The 16540-nt window shown below is 42.0% G+C and overlaps 1 protein-coding gene across 1 annotated transcript in view; it reads right to left on the bottom strand.

Moving 5' to 3' along the window:
- Window positions 1-16540, bottom strand: part of ZC3H8 (zinc finger CCCH-type containing 8) — a 49403-nt gene that overhangs the window by 12232 nt on the left and 20631 nt on the right. Inside the window, exons 3-8 of the mRNA XM_003804792.6 lie at window positions 13994-14207; window positions 12242-12375; window positions 7010-7126; window positions 6153-6264; window positions 4711-4820; window positions 3774-3821 (exon numbers count right to left, since the gene is read on the bottom strand). Of these exons, the coding sequence (XP_003804840.1) occupies window positions 3789-3821; window positions 4711-4820; window positions 6153-6264; window positions 7010-7126; window positions 12242-12375; window positions 13994-14207 (720 nt within the window). The 3' untranslated portion in view covers window positions 3774-3788. The remainder of the gene's footprint in view (window positions 1-3773; window positions 3822-4710; window positions 4821-6152; window positions 6265-7009; window positions 7127-12241; window positions 12376-13993; window positions 14208-16540) is intronic.

Here is a 16540-nt window from a genome sequence, read left to right as displayed (position 1 = left end):
GCAACATTATCTGCTCTCACTTCTATTTAACCTTGTATAGAAGGTTTCAGCCAGTGAAATCAGGCACAAAAGAAATAAAAAGCATTAGAAAGGTTAGAAAGGAAGAGGCAGCTGGGCGCGGTGGCTCACGCCTGTAATCCCAGCACTTTGGGAGGCTGAGGCAGGCGGATCGCCTGAGGTCAGGAGTTTGAGACCAGCCTGGCCAACATGGTGAAACCCCATCTCTACTAAAAACACAAAAATTAGCCGGGCGTGGTGGCAGATGCCTGTAATCCCAGGTACTCGGGAGGCTGAGGCAGGAGAATCGCCTGAACCCGCAAGGCCGCGGTTGCAGTGAACCGAGATCGCGCCATTTGCACTCCAGCCTGGGGGAGAAGAGCGAGACTTTGTCTCAAAAAACAAAGGAAGAGATAACATAATCCTACATATACAAATTCCTAAGGAATACATGCACACACAAAATAAAACCTACTAGAGCTAATAAATGAATTCGAAGTCTTGGGAAACAAGATCAATAACAGAAATAAATTCTATTTCTACATACTACCAATGAACAACTAAAAATAAAGTTTAAATTACAATTCCATTCAATAGCATCAAACAGAATATGTACAAATAAATTAACAAAAAAGTGTACACTGTACACTTGTACAATGAAAATTACAAAACTGAGAGAAACTGAAGATCTAAATAAATGGAGAGACATTCCATGCTCACAGATCAGAATTCTATGTGCAATTTTCCACAGATGCAATGCAATCCCTATCAAAATCTCAGCATGGGTTTTTTGCAGAATGTACAAGCTGATCTTAAAACTTATATGGAAAAGCAAAAGATCCAGAGTAGCCAAAACAATCTTTGAAAAGTAGAACAAAGCTAGACAGCTTACGCTTCCTTATTTCAAAACCTAATACAAAGCTATAGTAATCAAGACACTGTGATAGTGTATAAGGACACACATATAGAGGTCAATGGAACACAACTAAGTACAGAAATAAATCCATACATTTATAGTCAGCTGATTTTTGACAAAGGCATGAAGGCAAGTCAGGGGGAAGGGGCAGTCTTTTTTTAAAATGGTGCTGGTGGCCAGGCACAGTGGCTCACCTTTGTAATCCCAGAATTTGGGAGGCCAAGGTGGGCAGATCACCTGAGGTCAGGAGTTCAAGACCAACCTGGCCAACATAGTGAAAGCCTGTCTCTACTAAAAATAACAAAAATTAGGAGGCATGGTGGTACACACCTACAGTTCCAGCTACTCGGGATGCTGAGGCATGAGAATCACTTGAACCTGGGAGGCAGAGGTTGCAGTGAGCCGAGACTGCACCACTGCACTCCAGTCTGGCAACAGAGTGAGACTCTGTCTCAAAAAAAAAAAAAAAAAAAGTGCTTGGACAATTGGACATCTACATGTAAAAAAAAGTTTTGCCCTTAACTCACACAATTTCTAAAAATTAACTCAAAATGAATCATAGACATAAACACAAGAGCTAAAACTAGAAAATTTTTTAGAAGAAAACATAGGAGCACATCTTGTGACTTTGTGTTAGACAATAAATTCTTAGATACAACACGGAAAGCATGATCCATAGAAGAGAAAACTGATAAACTGTACGACATCAAAATGAAAACTTTGATGCTTCAAAAGATACCATTAATAAAATAAGACAAGCCACAGATTGGGATATTTGCAAATCATGTATCTAATAAAGGATCTGTATCCAACATACATAAAGAACTCCTAAAACTCAATAAGAAAACAATCTAATTTTAAAATGGGCAGAGATCTAAACTGACTAATGGCCAATAAGCACATGAAAAGATGTTCATAGTCATTTGAGAAATGAAAATTACAACTACAGTGAGATACAGCGTCACTCCTACTGGAAAAGCTATAATCAAAATGACTGACAGTAACAAGTGTTGCTACAGTAATTAAGATAGTACATACTGGAGAAAAAGACAAATGAAGAACTGACATCCCAGAAACAGACCTTCAGATCTTCACTTGATGGAAACTTGACATATACCAAAAGGGGTATTACAGGTTAGTGGGGGAAAGAGCAGTCTTTTTAATTAAATAATGCTTGGGAGATTGGTTATCCATATGGGAAAAAGGGAAAAACAACAACAACAAAAATAAGAATGATATGAGGCCTCTATCTGATACCATTTTAAAAAAGTCAATTAGTATTATTTTTTCTTTTCTCCCTAGAGTTACAGTTATACTCTTTTTTCATTCATTCTAGCAGTTCCTCCCACATGTAAAGTACAAAAGGTGGAGTACAGTTTCCTTCTCCTTGACTTTGGGCTTGGCCATATGACTTACTTTAGCCAATGGGTTATAAGTAAATGTGCTGTAAACAGGGCTTTGCCCTCTTGAGTTTCTGCCAACACCATGAGAAGAACATGCCCTAGCTAGCCCACTGGTCCCAGGAGAGTTAGATAAGTATGGGCAGAACTGACCCAGCAGATCTGCCATATGAAACAGCGCCAACCCAACCAAGGCCAGATGAGATCAGCCAACTCCGAGCCAATCTATATATGCATAAAAAATAAGCACTTTGTGTTATTCACTACTGAGAACCTTGTAGTTGTTTTTGCTAAGCACCATTACTGTACCAACTGTTAATACAATTCCCAATGGATTAAAATATAAACGTATACAGCAAAGCTCCAAAACTTAAAAAAAAAGTTAAATTGCTTTACAGCCTCATGACAGGGAATAATTTCTTAAATGAGACACAAAACACAAAACTAGGCATAAACAAAAAGATTCCCAAAATAAGTAATTCTACTCACTGAGATGCCTCAAAAAAAAAAAAAAAACACGACACGACCGTCCACAAAATGGGAGAAGGCCTGCCACACATAACTCACAAAGAATTACATAAGGAATATATAAAAATCAATGTATAAAGGACAATCAGACCAATAAAAACATGGGCAAAACACATTAACAGGCATTTCACCAAAGATGAAACTCAAAAACCAGTAAGCATAAGAAAAGATGCTGCACTTCATGCAAATTAAGTTACGAGATTCTATTTTTACATCCACTAAATTGGTTAAAATTAAAGTATTGACAATATAAAGTACTGGCAAGTGTAGAATGACAGTTCTTCTACACAGTTTGTAGGAGTATAAACTGGTATAACTACTTGAGAAAAAAACTGATATTATATTAAATTTTATGATGATATGATTCTACTCCTTGGCACATACTGTGGATAACTTGTGCACATTCATACCAAGAAGTATGTATATGGATATTTACAAGAGTTTGTATTTTTAAAAATTGAAAATAACCTAAATATTCATTAATAGTAGAATGACCAAATAACTAATATAAACATAAAGTGAAATGTTATATAGGAGTAAAAATGAATGACAGCTGCATGCATCTGCACGAATGAATAATGTTGAGTGGAAATAGCCACGTCATCAATTAACACAGAGAGTATGATACAGTCTGATAAAATCCAAACATAAGCAAAACTAAATATATTGTTTTGTGAATTATACGTATTTGGTAAATCTACAAAGAAACACAAGAGGAGAATAAAAATATACCTGATAGACAAGCCCACACAAGGAAGCAGGCTGATGTAGATCCATATAGGTATGTAAATATATCAAATATTTTATAATTCTTTTTTAGTGGGGGAGGAAGAAGAAAAATACTTCTATTTGAGAACCCTACTGAGGTTGCATGCCAACTTCTGGAGATGTTCAGACAAGAAAAAAAGAAATGTGGTAAATTCTAATTTTACCTTTTTATGTCTATTTTATTTACATGACTTCTTTTCAGTATCCAAAACCTAATATGAAAAAAAAAATCACACAATCATTTTTATGCATTCATGTCTAATTCAGGTATACTGTCATACTCATAACTTTCAAATGATTCCAATCAAATTCATCCTAATAATCATCTAATATTATTTGCTACTACTACAGGAACTGAAAAACTTATTTTATATATATCACTTTTCCATATCTATTTCACACAAATAAACAACTAAATTATTTGGTACAACTTCTAATTCCACATTAACCATTCATATTTTATAACCTAAAAATATCTATAAACAAGCACCTTTGACTTTGTAATATTTACATATGCTCAAGGGAACATTTTGCCAGAAGATCGTATGGTTGGCTTCAAAAGAATCTTTTAAATTTTCATGTATACTTAGATTGAATTTTTAAGAGACTAGCTCCAACTAACATGAGAAATGAAAGAATACAAATGACTGTAACTTTTCAATAACCTTTTCTCACAGACTGAAAGAATATCTGAAGAAAACATTTTGAAATTACTACTTAACTACTATTTGATGTAATTCTAAAATGTTTATAAACCCGTAACTTGTAACTTTCCTTCCAAGAATCTTTATAACAGGAGTACTATTTTTCTTATTTGATTTGCTTTGTTTAGCTTAGCTTAGCTATTAAAATGGCTAATTATACTGAAGATTTTACATCTTTCCAACTTAAATCAGCAATGAATATACATCTTCCTTTCAGCTACAAGGAAACATATGCAAATGAAAAATATTTAAACTGAATTCTTAAGTTATCAGTCCTAATATATCCCATATGCTAACCTAAGAGGCACTCTCCTTAATTATCTTCAAATTCTCATCCTTAGTTCAAACATATTCCTTAAAAAAGAAAAAACAAAAGATTATTAAAAATTATACTTACTTTAGCCAACAATTCTTGTGTTTCAGGAGTCAGTGGAGCATGAGAAAACTTGCAATATTCTCCCTGATAACATTTTGTTCCTGTATGGTAAAACTTACAAGGATATTCATGTAACCCAAGTGTTAAGGAAGAGAACAATTTTAATCCAATTGAAATAATGTTATTAACTTAATGACTTTATTTTTCCTAAATAAAGACCTCTGTGGCCGGGCGAGGTGGCTCATGCCTGTAGGAGGCGGAGGTGGGCAGATCACTTGAGGCCAGGAGTTCAAGACCAACCTAGCCAACATGGCGAAACCTCGCCTTTACTAAAAATCCAAAAAAGTTAGCTGGGCATGGTGGCGCAGGCATGCCTGTAATCCCAGCTACTCAGGAGGCTGAGGCACCAAAATCATTTGAACCTGGGAGGCGGAGGTTGCAGTGAACCAAGATTGTCCACTGCACTCCAGCCTGGGCAACAGAGCAAGATAATGTCTCAAAAAAAAAAAAAAAAAAAAAAAAAAAAAAGACCTTTCCTACTAGTAGAAACTGGATTTCTCTATTTAAAGTATGAGATAATAAACTAACTGGAATACATTTAAAAATCTAATTTTAGAAGGACTACATACATAAATCAAGTTTCTTGGCTATGACAGGACATTTTTTTCCTTCATATCCATTCTTATAATAGAGTACAGGCATGTTTCATATATGAAAGGGGTATATATTTTAAATACCTTGATAAATGTGATCATTTTTAAAGCATTCCTTTGGGGGTGGAGGAATCAAAGTCAACAACGACATATCTTACAAATCTGGATCCTTTGTACATTAGACTTGTTTACAACAGAATAAATTTATATAACTTCAATATTGTTTTCTAGGAAAACAATCCTCAAATTACAATTTGATACTCCTTATATTGAATGCCTGAAGAAAAAAATTTTTTTGTGATGACTAAAGGTGCTATTAACCTAAAATGTTTATGTTCCATGTTTTTACAACTTGTCTGTGCCATTTGCACTGAAGAGCTAAGGCTATTCTGCAAATTAAGGGATGATTAATTTCTACACAGTACAGAATACACAGAAAACAGGTACTCCCAAATTATGTAATCCTTGCCTTTTTATGAAGTAGCTTATTTGAATATAGATTCAATTAATCAGTGTCACAGTAGAAATTGTGATAAGTCTTTCTGGGATTTGAAGAGGTCTCATGGACCCTCTATACCACCCAGGTTGAGCAGAAAGAATCATCATTTGAGAGATTTTCTAAAGAATTCCTCTTTTCTTGCTTATGAAAAAATCCACGTACAATTTAATCACTTTGATACTAAGTTGGGCTTGGATAATATCATTTTGGTATACCTAAAACACTGGTTTCATTAAAAATTTTGCACATTTAAAATGTTCATGTAAATATTTATAAAGAATAAAGTCACCATATCTTGTGATAAAGGATATTATGCAAATACAGACAGTTTTCACCTCTGGTACAATATCCTTGTACATAAAACTTACACATTTCCTTTTTCTTTTCTATCTCTGCATCATGATCAAATTTACACTGGTCTCCCTAGGCCAAAAGAAGGAGCAAGGAAAAGCCATTATTTCTCATAGTCAAGTCATTATGATTTAATTCCTACTAAACTTTAAATAAGCAAATGATTCCAGAAAGAACCAAAGTCTTAGAGGTAGCACATTCTAACTGTTAATAAATTATAACCACATCACATATATCTGCTTAAAATCTTAAGTCCCAAACATTTTTAAACATAAAGCATTTTTTAAAATTATCAGTCGCTCACGCCTGTAATCCCAGCACTTTGGAGGCCGGGGTGCGTGGATCATGAGGTCAGGAGATCGAGACCATCCTGGCTAACACGGTGAAACCTCGTCCCTACTAACAATACAAAAAAAATTAGCTGGGTGTGGTGGCTAGCGTCTGTAGTCCCAGCTACTTGGGAGGCTGAGGCAGGAGAATGGCATGAACCCAGGAGGCGGAGCTTGCAGTGAGCCGAGAATGCGCCACTGCACTCCAGCCCAGGCGACACAGTGAGACACCATCTCAAAAAAAATAAATAAATACATAAATAAAAATTATCTGACTCAGGTGATCCACCCACGTCGGCCTCCCAAACTGCTGGGATTACAGGCCTGGTTACTTTTTTAAACATAAAAGAATACTTCACTAAAATTTTCTAACTGATTTTTTTCCAGAATGAAACAGCTTTAAAAACCTAAAGGTATGAATTAAAAGAGTATCAAACAGAAAGAGCAGTTTTACATTTTAGTAGATTTTTGCTTACACATTTTTATACCTTAATACATTTCCTTTCAAGAAAATATTTACAAATTTGTTTTCCCTTGCGTTCCACTGTATGTTGGTTGATGAATGCCTGACTCAAATGCTGCTGCTTCTCTTTAGGTTTACCATCCTTTAAAAACAAAAACAAAAAAACTAAAGGTAAGAAACAGAAAATTAAGTCCCGTCTCCCTCTCCCTCTCCCTCTCCCGTCTCCCTCTCCCTCTCCCATCTCCCTCTCCCTCGCCCGTCTCCCTCTCCCTCTCCCGTCTCCATCTCCCTCTCCCTCTCCCGTCTCCCTCTCCCTCTCCTTTCCACGGTCTCCCTCTCATGCCGGGCCAAAGGTGGACTGTACTGCTGCCATCTCGGCTGGCTGCAGCCTCCCTGCCTGATTCTCCTGCCTCAGCCTGCCGAGTGCCTGCGATTGCAGGCGCGCGCTGCCACGCCTGACTGGTTTTCGTGTTTTTTTGGTGGGGACGGGGTTTCGCTGTGTTGGCCGGACTGGTCTCCAGCTCCTTAGCCGCGAGTGATCCGCCAGCCTTGGCCTCCCGAGGTGCCGGGATTGCAGACGGAGTCTCATTCACTCAGTGCTCAATGGTGCCCAGGCTGGAGTGCAGTGGCGTGATCTCGGCTCCGTACAACCTTCACCTCCCAGCCGCCTGCCTTGGCCCCCCAAAGTGCGGAGATTGCAGCCTCTGCCCGGCCGCCACCCCGTCTGGGAAGTGAGGAGCGTCTCTGCCTGGCTGCCCATCGTCTGGGATGTGAGGAGCCCCTCTGCCTGGCTGCCCAGTCTGGAAAGTGAGGAGCGTCTCTGCCCGGCCGCCATCCCACCTGGGAAGTGAGGAGCGCCTCGTCCCGGCCATCATCCCATCTAGGAAGTGAGGAGCGTCTCTGCCCGGCAGCCCATCGTCTGAGATGTGGGGAGCGCCTCTGCCCCGCCACCCCGTCTGGGATGTGAGGAGCGCCTTGGCCCGGCCGCGACCCTGTCTGGGAGGTGAGGAGCGTCTCTGCCCGGCCGCCCCGTCTGAGAAGTGAGGAGACCCTCTGCCTGGCAACTGCCCCATCTGAGAAGTAAGGAGCCCCTCCGCCTGGCTGCCACCCCATCTGGGAAGTGAGGAGCGTCTCCGCCCGGCAGCCACCCCGTCTGGGAGGGAGGTGGGGGTCAGCCCCCCGCCCGGCCAGCCGCCCCGTCCGGGAGGTGAGGGGTGCCTCTGCCCGGCCACCCCTACTGGGAAGTGAGGAGCCCCTCTGCCCAGCCAGGAGCCCCTCTGCCCAGCCAGCCGCCCCGTCCGGGAGGGAGGTGGGGGGGTCAGCCCCCCACCCGGCCAGCCGTCCCGTCTGGGAGGGAGGTGGGGGGGTCAGCCCCCCACCCGGCCAGCCGCCCCGTCCAGGAGGGAGGTGGGGGTCTCAGCCCCCCGCCCGGCCAGCCACCCGGTCCGGGAGCTGAGGGGCACCTCTGCCCGGCCGCCCCTACTGGGAAGTGAGGAGCCCCTCTGCCCGGCCAGCCGCTCCATCCGGGAGGGAGGTGGGGGGGGGTCAGCGCCCCCTCCCGGCCAGCCGCCCCATCCGGGAGGGAGGTGGGGGGCTCAGCCCCCCGCCCGGCCAGCCGCTCCATCCGGGAAGGAGGTGGGGGGGTCAGCCCCCCGCCCGGCCAGCCACCCGGTCCGGGAGCTGAGGGGCGCCTCTGCCCGGCCGCCCCTACTGGGAAGTGAGGAGCCCCTCTGCCCAGCCAGGAGCCCCTCTGCCCAGCCAGCCGCCCCATCCGGGAGGGAGGTGGGGGGGTCAGCCCCCCACCCGGCCAGCCGTCCCGTCCGGGAAGGAGGTGGGGGGGTCAGCCCCCCGCCCGGCCAGCCACCCGGTCCGGGAGCTGAGGGGCGCCTCTGCCCGGCCACCCCTACTGGGAAGTGAGGAGCCCCTCTGCCCGGCCAGCCGCCCCGTCCAGGAGGGAGGTGGGGGGCTCAGCCCCCCGCCCGGCCAGCCGCCCTGTCCGGGAGGGAGGTTGGGGGGGGTCAGCGCCCCCTCCCGGCCAGCCGCCCCATCTGGGAGGGAGGTGGGGGGCTCAGCCCCCCGCCCGGCCAGCCGCCCCGTCCGGGAAGGAGGTGGGGGGGTCAGCCCCCTGCCCGGCCAGCCACCCAGTCCGGGAGCTGAGGGGCGCCTCTGCCCGGCCGCCCCTACTGGGAAGTGAGGAGCCCCTCTGCCCGGCCAGCCACCCCGTCCGGGAGGGAGGTGGGGGGCTCAGCCCCCCGCCCGGCCAGCCGCCCCGTCCGGGAGGGAGGCGGGGGGGTCAGCCCCACGCCCAGCCAGCCGCCCCGTCCGGGAGGGAGATGGGGGGGTCAGCCCCCCGCCTAGCCAGCCACCCGGTCCGGGAGCTGAGGAGCGCCTCTGCCCGGCCACCCCTACTGGGAAGTGAGGAGCCCCTCTGCCCGGCCACCACCCCGTCTGGGAGGTGTACCCAACAGCTCATTGAGAATGGGCCATGATGACGATGGCGGTTTTCTGGAGTAGAAAGGGGGGCAAGGTGGGGAAAAGATTGAGAAATCGGATGGTTGCCGTGTCTGTGTAGAAAGAAGTAGACATGGGAGACTTTTCATTTTGTTCTGTACTAAGAAAAATTCTTCTGCCTTGGGATCCTGTTGATCTATGACCTTACCCCCAACCCTGTGCTCTCTGAAACATGTGCTGTGTCCACTCAGGGTTAAATGGATTAAGGGCGGTGCAAGATGTGCTTTGTTAAACAGATGCTTGAAGGCGGCATGCTCGTTAAGAGTCATCACCACTCCCTAATCTCAAGTACCCAGGGACACAAACACTCTGCCTAGGAAAACCAGAGACCTTTGTTCACTTGTTTGTCTGCTGACCTTCCCTCCACTAGTGTCCTATGACCCTGCCAAATCCCCCTCTGTGAGAAACACCCAAGAATGATCAATAAAAATAAAATAAAATTAAATTTAAAAAAAGAAAAAAAAAAAAAAGAAACAGAAAATTAAATATTTTATTCTGTTGCACAAAATTATTTAAACCAACTTCAAAGCCTTAAAGGTGACTCTTCTAAATTGGCCTTCATATGTAAAATTTGGATTTCTGTACACCAGGTTAAAAATGAATGTTTTGTCAGTTTCAACAGCATTCCATCATTGAATATTAGTGTTTGTATTGATTTGAATATTTTATTATACATTGCCTTTATTTTGTAAAAATGAATGAAAAAAATTTTTTAAATGGGCCAGACACAGTGGCTCACGCCTGTAATCCCAGCATTTTGGGAGGCTGAGGCGGGTGGACCACTTGAGGTCAGGAGTTCAAGACCAGCCTGGCCAACACAGTGAAACCTCATCTCTACTAAAATACAAAAATTAGCTGGGAGTGGTGGTGTGCGCCTGTAATCCCAGCTACTCTAGAGGCTGAGGCAGGAGAATCGCTTGAACCCAGGAGGCAGAGGTTGCAGTGAGCCAAGATTGCACCACTGTACTCCAGCCTGGGCAATAGAACGAGACTCCATCTCAGGGAGAAAAAAAAAAAATTAAATGAAAGTGATAGTATTTATGATTAAAAACCGAAGTCTAAGAACGAAGATCTTTAGAGTGGTAGAGACAAAGTTGAAAATCAGAGTGAACCAAAAGCAGTGGAATCTATAGTTTCAATGAGATGCTCACTGGGTGTGAGTTGAGCACACTTATCAGCTCAAATTAACACACACAACTAGAAATACACCGTCAAAGATGGTGATAAAGGTATAAAAGGAGATTTTTACATTAAAAAAAGGAAGAAAATCTTATAATACGTTTAAGCTCTTCAGAAACATAAGGTACTTTTTACATGTTAACTTACGCTACAGATTACAGCTTCTGTATACCAAATTTTTGCATACAGTTTTAGGAATACAGTATGTACAAACAAGGGAGCTGACTGTACAGTCATTTATAATAATGTCAAATTTCCACTTAGCACCATCAAATTTATGTCTTATAAATATCTGCCAGTTTAAATCTTGTTTTATTTGGTAACATTATTAAATTCTATATATATGTTTAGAATTTGTTCCTTGTCAGCTTTGGCTGAATAATCATTTGAGCCATGTAAATCAAATCAAAGAGAATATTGACAGGGGGTTGAGGAACAAAATCCTAGTCCTGACTTGGCCCTGTGTGACTATGGGTAATTACCTGAACCACAGGGCTTCAGATTCCTCATTCATAAAATATGGAGGCAGGGGACAGACTGTATATAAATGTTTTTCAATCTAGAATATTTGGCATTTCTAATATTTTACCACCCCTTACCCTTGTCCCATATGACCAAGCCTAATAAAAAAAGTTGCCATCCAGTTAAAAGCCCTCAGAAAAGTGGAATCCAGAAGAGGTACTTATTATTCTACCCTGCTTACATCTACAGACCAAGGAAAGGGAACTTCTAAAAACCAAAATCAAAATACAGGAAGGTGGGGAGTGGGGAGATTCGGTAAGGCCAATGCTCAGAAATATTGATTTTTAATTTCCAGAGGGAGCCAGGATGAGGGACTTTAGTAGTAAAAAATTTGTAAGACTCAGTGGCCTTTGAAATGCCTCATGACTATTTGATCTTCTCTGGGCTTCCCATCTTTCCCGAGTCATTGATAGTATAACACACACACACACACAAAAAAATCAACGAGTGACCAGGCACAGTGGCTCATGCCTGTAATCCCAGCACTTAGGGAGGTGGTGGGTGGTGGGAGCCGAGGCAGGTGGATCACCTGAGGTCAGGAGTTCAAGACCATCCTGGCCAACATGGCGAAACCCTGTCTCTACTAAAAATACAAAAATTAGCCGGGCATGGTGGCGGGCGCCTGTAGTCCCAGCTACTCAGGAGGCTGAGGCAGGAGAATCACTTGAACCCGGGAGGCGGAGCTTGCAGTGAGCCGAGATCGCACCAGCCTGGGTTACAAGGTGAGACTCTGTCTCAAAAATATATATATATAACAATAATAAAAAAAATCAAGGAGCTTGTGTGCATATATTCAGGAACAACAGTGAGAACGCTAAGGCTTAAAAGTGGTGCTGGCAGCTAATCAGTGAGAAAAAGAAAGCTGCAATAAGAAGGAAGAACACAGAGAACCCAGTGACAGTAAAAGGACATCTTCATCTGAAAACCGATTCTGTGGGATGCTTCCACCTCTCCATATCACATAGCACTTCTTGTCACTGAAGTATAAGATCAAGTCCAAAAGCATGCAGGGGTCAGGTATTCCTAGAAGCATATATTGCAATACCTCTTCCTGTGAGCCACTGTTCCTCAGCAAAGCATTTGATCCTTTGTTTCCAGGGCCAGGCCATTTTCGCTTCATTTTCTTCTGTTTGCCATTCTTGTGACCAGCTTTAAGATTTTTATTTTTTTGTTTAGCAGCTAAAAACAAAAAATTAATTTAAAAAATGACATAAAGTTACAATAGCAGTTTACTTTTAAGAAGTACGGGGCCAGGTGCAGTGGCTCATGTCTGTAATCCCAGCTCTTTGGGAGGCTGAGGCAGGAGGACTGCTCAAAGCTAGGAGTTCAAGGCCAGCCTAAGTGTTCAAGGCCAGCCTAGGCAGCCTAGAGACCTTGTCTCTACAAAAACATAGCTGGGTGTGGTGGTGCACGCCTGTAGTCCAGCTACTCTGGGACTATAGGCTAAGGCAGGAGGATTGCTTGAGCCAAGGTGTTCAAGGTTACAGTGAGCTATGACTGCACTGCTGCACTCCAGCCTGGGCAACAGAGTGAGAACCTGTCGCAAAACAAATGGAAAAAAGAAGTATGATTTACAATAATTGAGGAAAGTTCTCTAAGGCTCAATAAGTGAAAACTGGCATGATAGTGATCAGTTTTCCTAGAAGCTCTGGGAGTAAGGGACCAAAAAGAGAATTATGATAATACGTCCTGGATTCCCCATTCATTGTTTTTAAAAATATATAAGGTATTGTCAAGAAAAAAGCAAGATAATAAAATCAGTCTTATAAGTTCTAAGGCAGATCCTTTTGAAGTGTTCAGAGTATGATGGATCTAATTAGGAACTGCAACAGTAAAACTTTAAGTGTTTACAATGACCTCATATATTACTGTCAGATTTTTCACTGAAAACATTTTAAATAGATCAAGTTTTTATTTATTTATCTATCCGTCCACGCATTTATCCATCTATCCTGCAATGGCATAATCATAGTTTACTGGAGCCTCGAACTCCTGGGCTCAAGCAATACAGATCCATTTTAAGTAAAGAAAACAACAAAAAAATGACAGCATTAAAATTTTAATTTTTTTTTTTTTTGAGACAGAGTCTCGCTCTGTTGTCCAGGTTGGAGTGCACTGTGTGATCTCGGCTCACTGCAACCTCTGCCTCCTAGGCTCAAGTGATTGTCGTGCCTCAGCCTCCAGGGTAGCTGGGATTACAGGCGTGTGCCACCATACCCTGATACTTTTTTTTATTTTTAGGTTTCACCATGTTGGCCAGGCTGGTCTCGAACTCCTGACCTCAAGTGATCCACCAGCCTCGGCCTTCCAAAGTGCTGGGATTACAGGCGTGAGCCACCGTGCCTGGCCAAAAATTTCATTTATAATTGCCATTTGCCCTCATATTTATGGCTAAATCTCATTTTAGTAATCTAGAAGAATATATTTCTGAGTTACAGTCTGACATACAACCATTCCAGTCAATCCTCTTTAAATGACAGCAATACAAGCAGGCATATCCTATCCTTCACACAAGCAGAGGCCAGGGCTTTAGCATTCTCCCTTTAGAAACAGTCATGGCCTTTGATAACCCACCTCCATCCTCCAGCTCCCTCTACAAACTAAGCATTTAATGCACCAAGTGGCCAGGTCTCAGATGGGGTCTCTGGCCATGCAAGCTCATGTCTGGTATAAATATTCATGAAAACCATAGTCTTATCATAAGATAAAGGGCAAGGGAAAATCCTCTGTCCATATATGGACAACTGTGACTGCTTCTCTAGATAAACTTTAAATGATAAAATAGTTTGACTCTTACCCTGTGGGGTATCTTTTACTCCTTCTTTCTTTGTAGATTCTTCAGGTTGAGCAGCATTTGCCATTTCTCTGGCTTGTATGTACTGTTGAAGCTCTTTGGCAAAATTATCTTCTGATTCCTGACTGCAGATATCATTATCACTATATACATCATAGTCCTTACTTCTTGATTTTCTATGCAGCGAACTTTTTGGTGATACTGCAGAGTGTCTAAACTAAGTAAAAATTAATACTTCAATTTTAAAAACCTAGCATGATTCAAAACAATCTGGCTATACAGAAGAAACAAGATTGGCTATAAACTGGTCATTGTTGAAGGTGGGTAATAGGTACATGGGATTCATATACTATTCTCTCCACTCATATATTTGAAATTTTCCAGAATTAAAAAAAAGAAAAAATTTCCAGAATTAAAAACAAACTAACAAACCACTATGACATATCTATCCTTAAAGATGATTTGAGGGAAAATTCTAAATTTGTACATTGTGTGCCTTTGACTGAATTAAAAGTCTAAACCCCTAAATCTTAATTATTTGATATGAGAGGATTACAGTATTACAGTTCACACATTACATTTCTGCCTTTGCATTGACAGTACTTTTAAATGTCTTCAATAATTTATCATTTTGTAAAACACCCCAAGTAAACTGTAATGGTCCATATGAAAACCCACTTACACTTAAGATACATCTAAGCTACCAAAGTCTAGTCTTTCTCCTATAACTCACAGAAGTGGTAGCAGCAATGATGACAAGGAATAAAGAACTACCCTATTCTCTGTAATCAAGTTAACTTTACTTGCAGAAAGAGTTTCCTAACTCTGTTGTTGCAAGTGCCCAAGGCAAGGGTGAAGAACCCAGGTATGGGAGCGAATCCTAGAGGAGCCCAAGCTGATCACAGCAATGACTTAAAGCAATTTCTGCATAAAAATTTTCAGGTATTGGTTACATGTGTTTCTACACTTGGTGACACAGGTATATTAAACTGTATAATTATAATTAGTATGTATGACACATTTTAAACAGAAAGTTTATTTTTAAAAAATGACCAAGTATCAAAGGGCTCCTATTCTGATGTCAGGAAGAAATGGCATGCCTATCATTACAGTGGATAATGATTTTGTTTCAAAGCATACTTTGGGGCCTGGTCTCTTATTTGCTTTCACATGATAACTAAGAAGCAAACTCAAAACAAACAGACAAAAAACAAAACAGAAGAATCGCTATTATAAAATATATTAGGTGGCCCAATTTAACAGTTTACTTTTTTTTTTTTTTTGATGGATTCTCACTCTATTGCCCAGGCTGGAGTGCAGTGGCACGATCTTGGCTCACTGCAACCTCTGCCTCCCAGGCTCAAGCGATTCCCTTGCCTCAGCCTCCCGAGTAGCTGGGACTACAGGCATGCACCACCATGCTCAGCTAATTTTTGTATTTTTGATAAGAGACGGGGTTTCACCCTATTGGCCAGGCTGGTCCCAAACTGCTGACCTCAAGTGATCCGCCTGCCTCGGCCTCCCAAAGTGCTGGGATTACAGCCATGAGCCACCATGCCCGGCAACAGTTTACTTCTGATGGTTAACTTCAGAGTTAGGAGTTGTTCCACCAGAGGATTGATTATAAGCCTAGAAAATGAACTTGCTCCCTGCTTAAAGAATCCAAACAAGCTGAGGAAGTTTCTTGATCTGACAATGGCCTCAATTATACCTTATCTTCCCTACACCAGACAAGACTATCAACCAATTATCTTCAGGCCACCAAACTTCTTGTCTCTAGGTCTTCAAGAAAGAGTGCCTTTTCCCCATTAACACCATAGAATAAACTTGTAAATATAACTTCTGGACTGATAGATCAGGGGTTGGCAAACTTTCAGCTTCACCACCTGTTTCTGTGAATACAGTTTTACTGTAACACTAATTACATCCATTCATTGACATATTGTCTTAGTTGTGACAGAGACAACATGGCCTACAAAGGTGAAAAGATTCACTAACTGATCCTTTATGAAAAGGTTGGCCGACTCCTGTGATAGATTATGTTTACCTTGGTTTTGGCCTTTAATTTTATTTAGTAGGCATGGGGGAACCAAAAAGATTATTCAGTATGCAGCAGCTCCTATGAAGTTTAGCTTAATCAAATACATAGAGGTGAGATTTTCTTCAGTGCATCTGAATCAAAATATTAAAATGATCCAAATGAGTGATTAAGTTCCCTCTGTCTGCACAAAACACATAGGCCTACAGTATTGAAGCAGACTCCTTTTACGACAAGTAATAATACGTCGGACTTATATTAAATGAAGACATGAAACAATCTGGCAACATTAATAAAGCCAGGACAATCATCAATTTTGCTGTTTTATTATACAGTAGGGATAAATATTACTAATGATTCTTTTCAGAGGGCATTGAAATATATAAAATACAAATAATTGAATACTTTTCTTCACTTAGCTAGCTATAAACTCATTGCTTCAGTTTGTTGTTTTTTGTATAATTTAAAAAGTATACGAACATGATTACATCCCCTTTCTCCTTTTGTAAGAG

The sequence above is a fragment of the Pan paniscus genome, chromosome 12 (assembly GCF_029289425.2).
Source record: "Pan paniscus chromosome 12, NHGRI_mPanPan1-v2.0_pri, whole genome shotgun sequence".
Classification (NCBI taxonomy): domain Eukaryota; kingdom Metazoa; phylum Chordata; class Mammalia; order Primates; family Hominidae; genus Pan; species Pan paniscus.
Note: the sequence above shows the minus strand (reverse complement) of the source record. Positions and strands in the feature narration are given on the sequence as shown.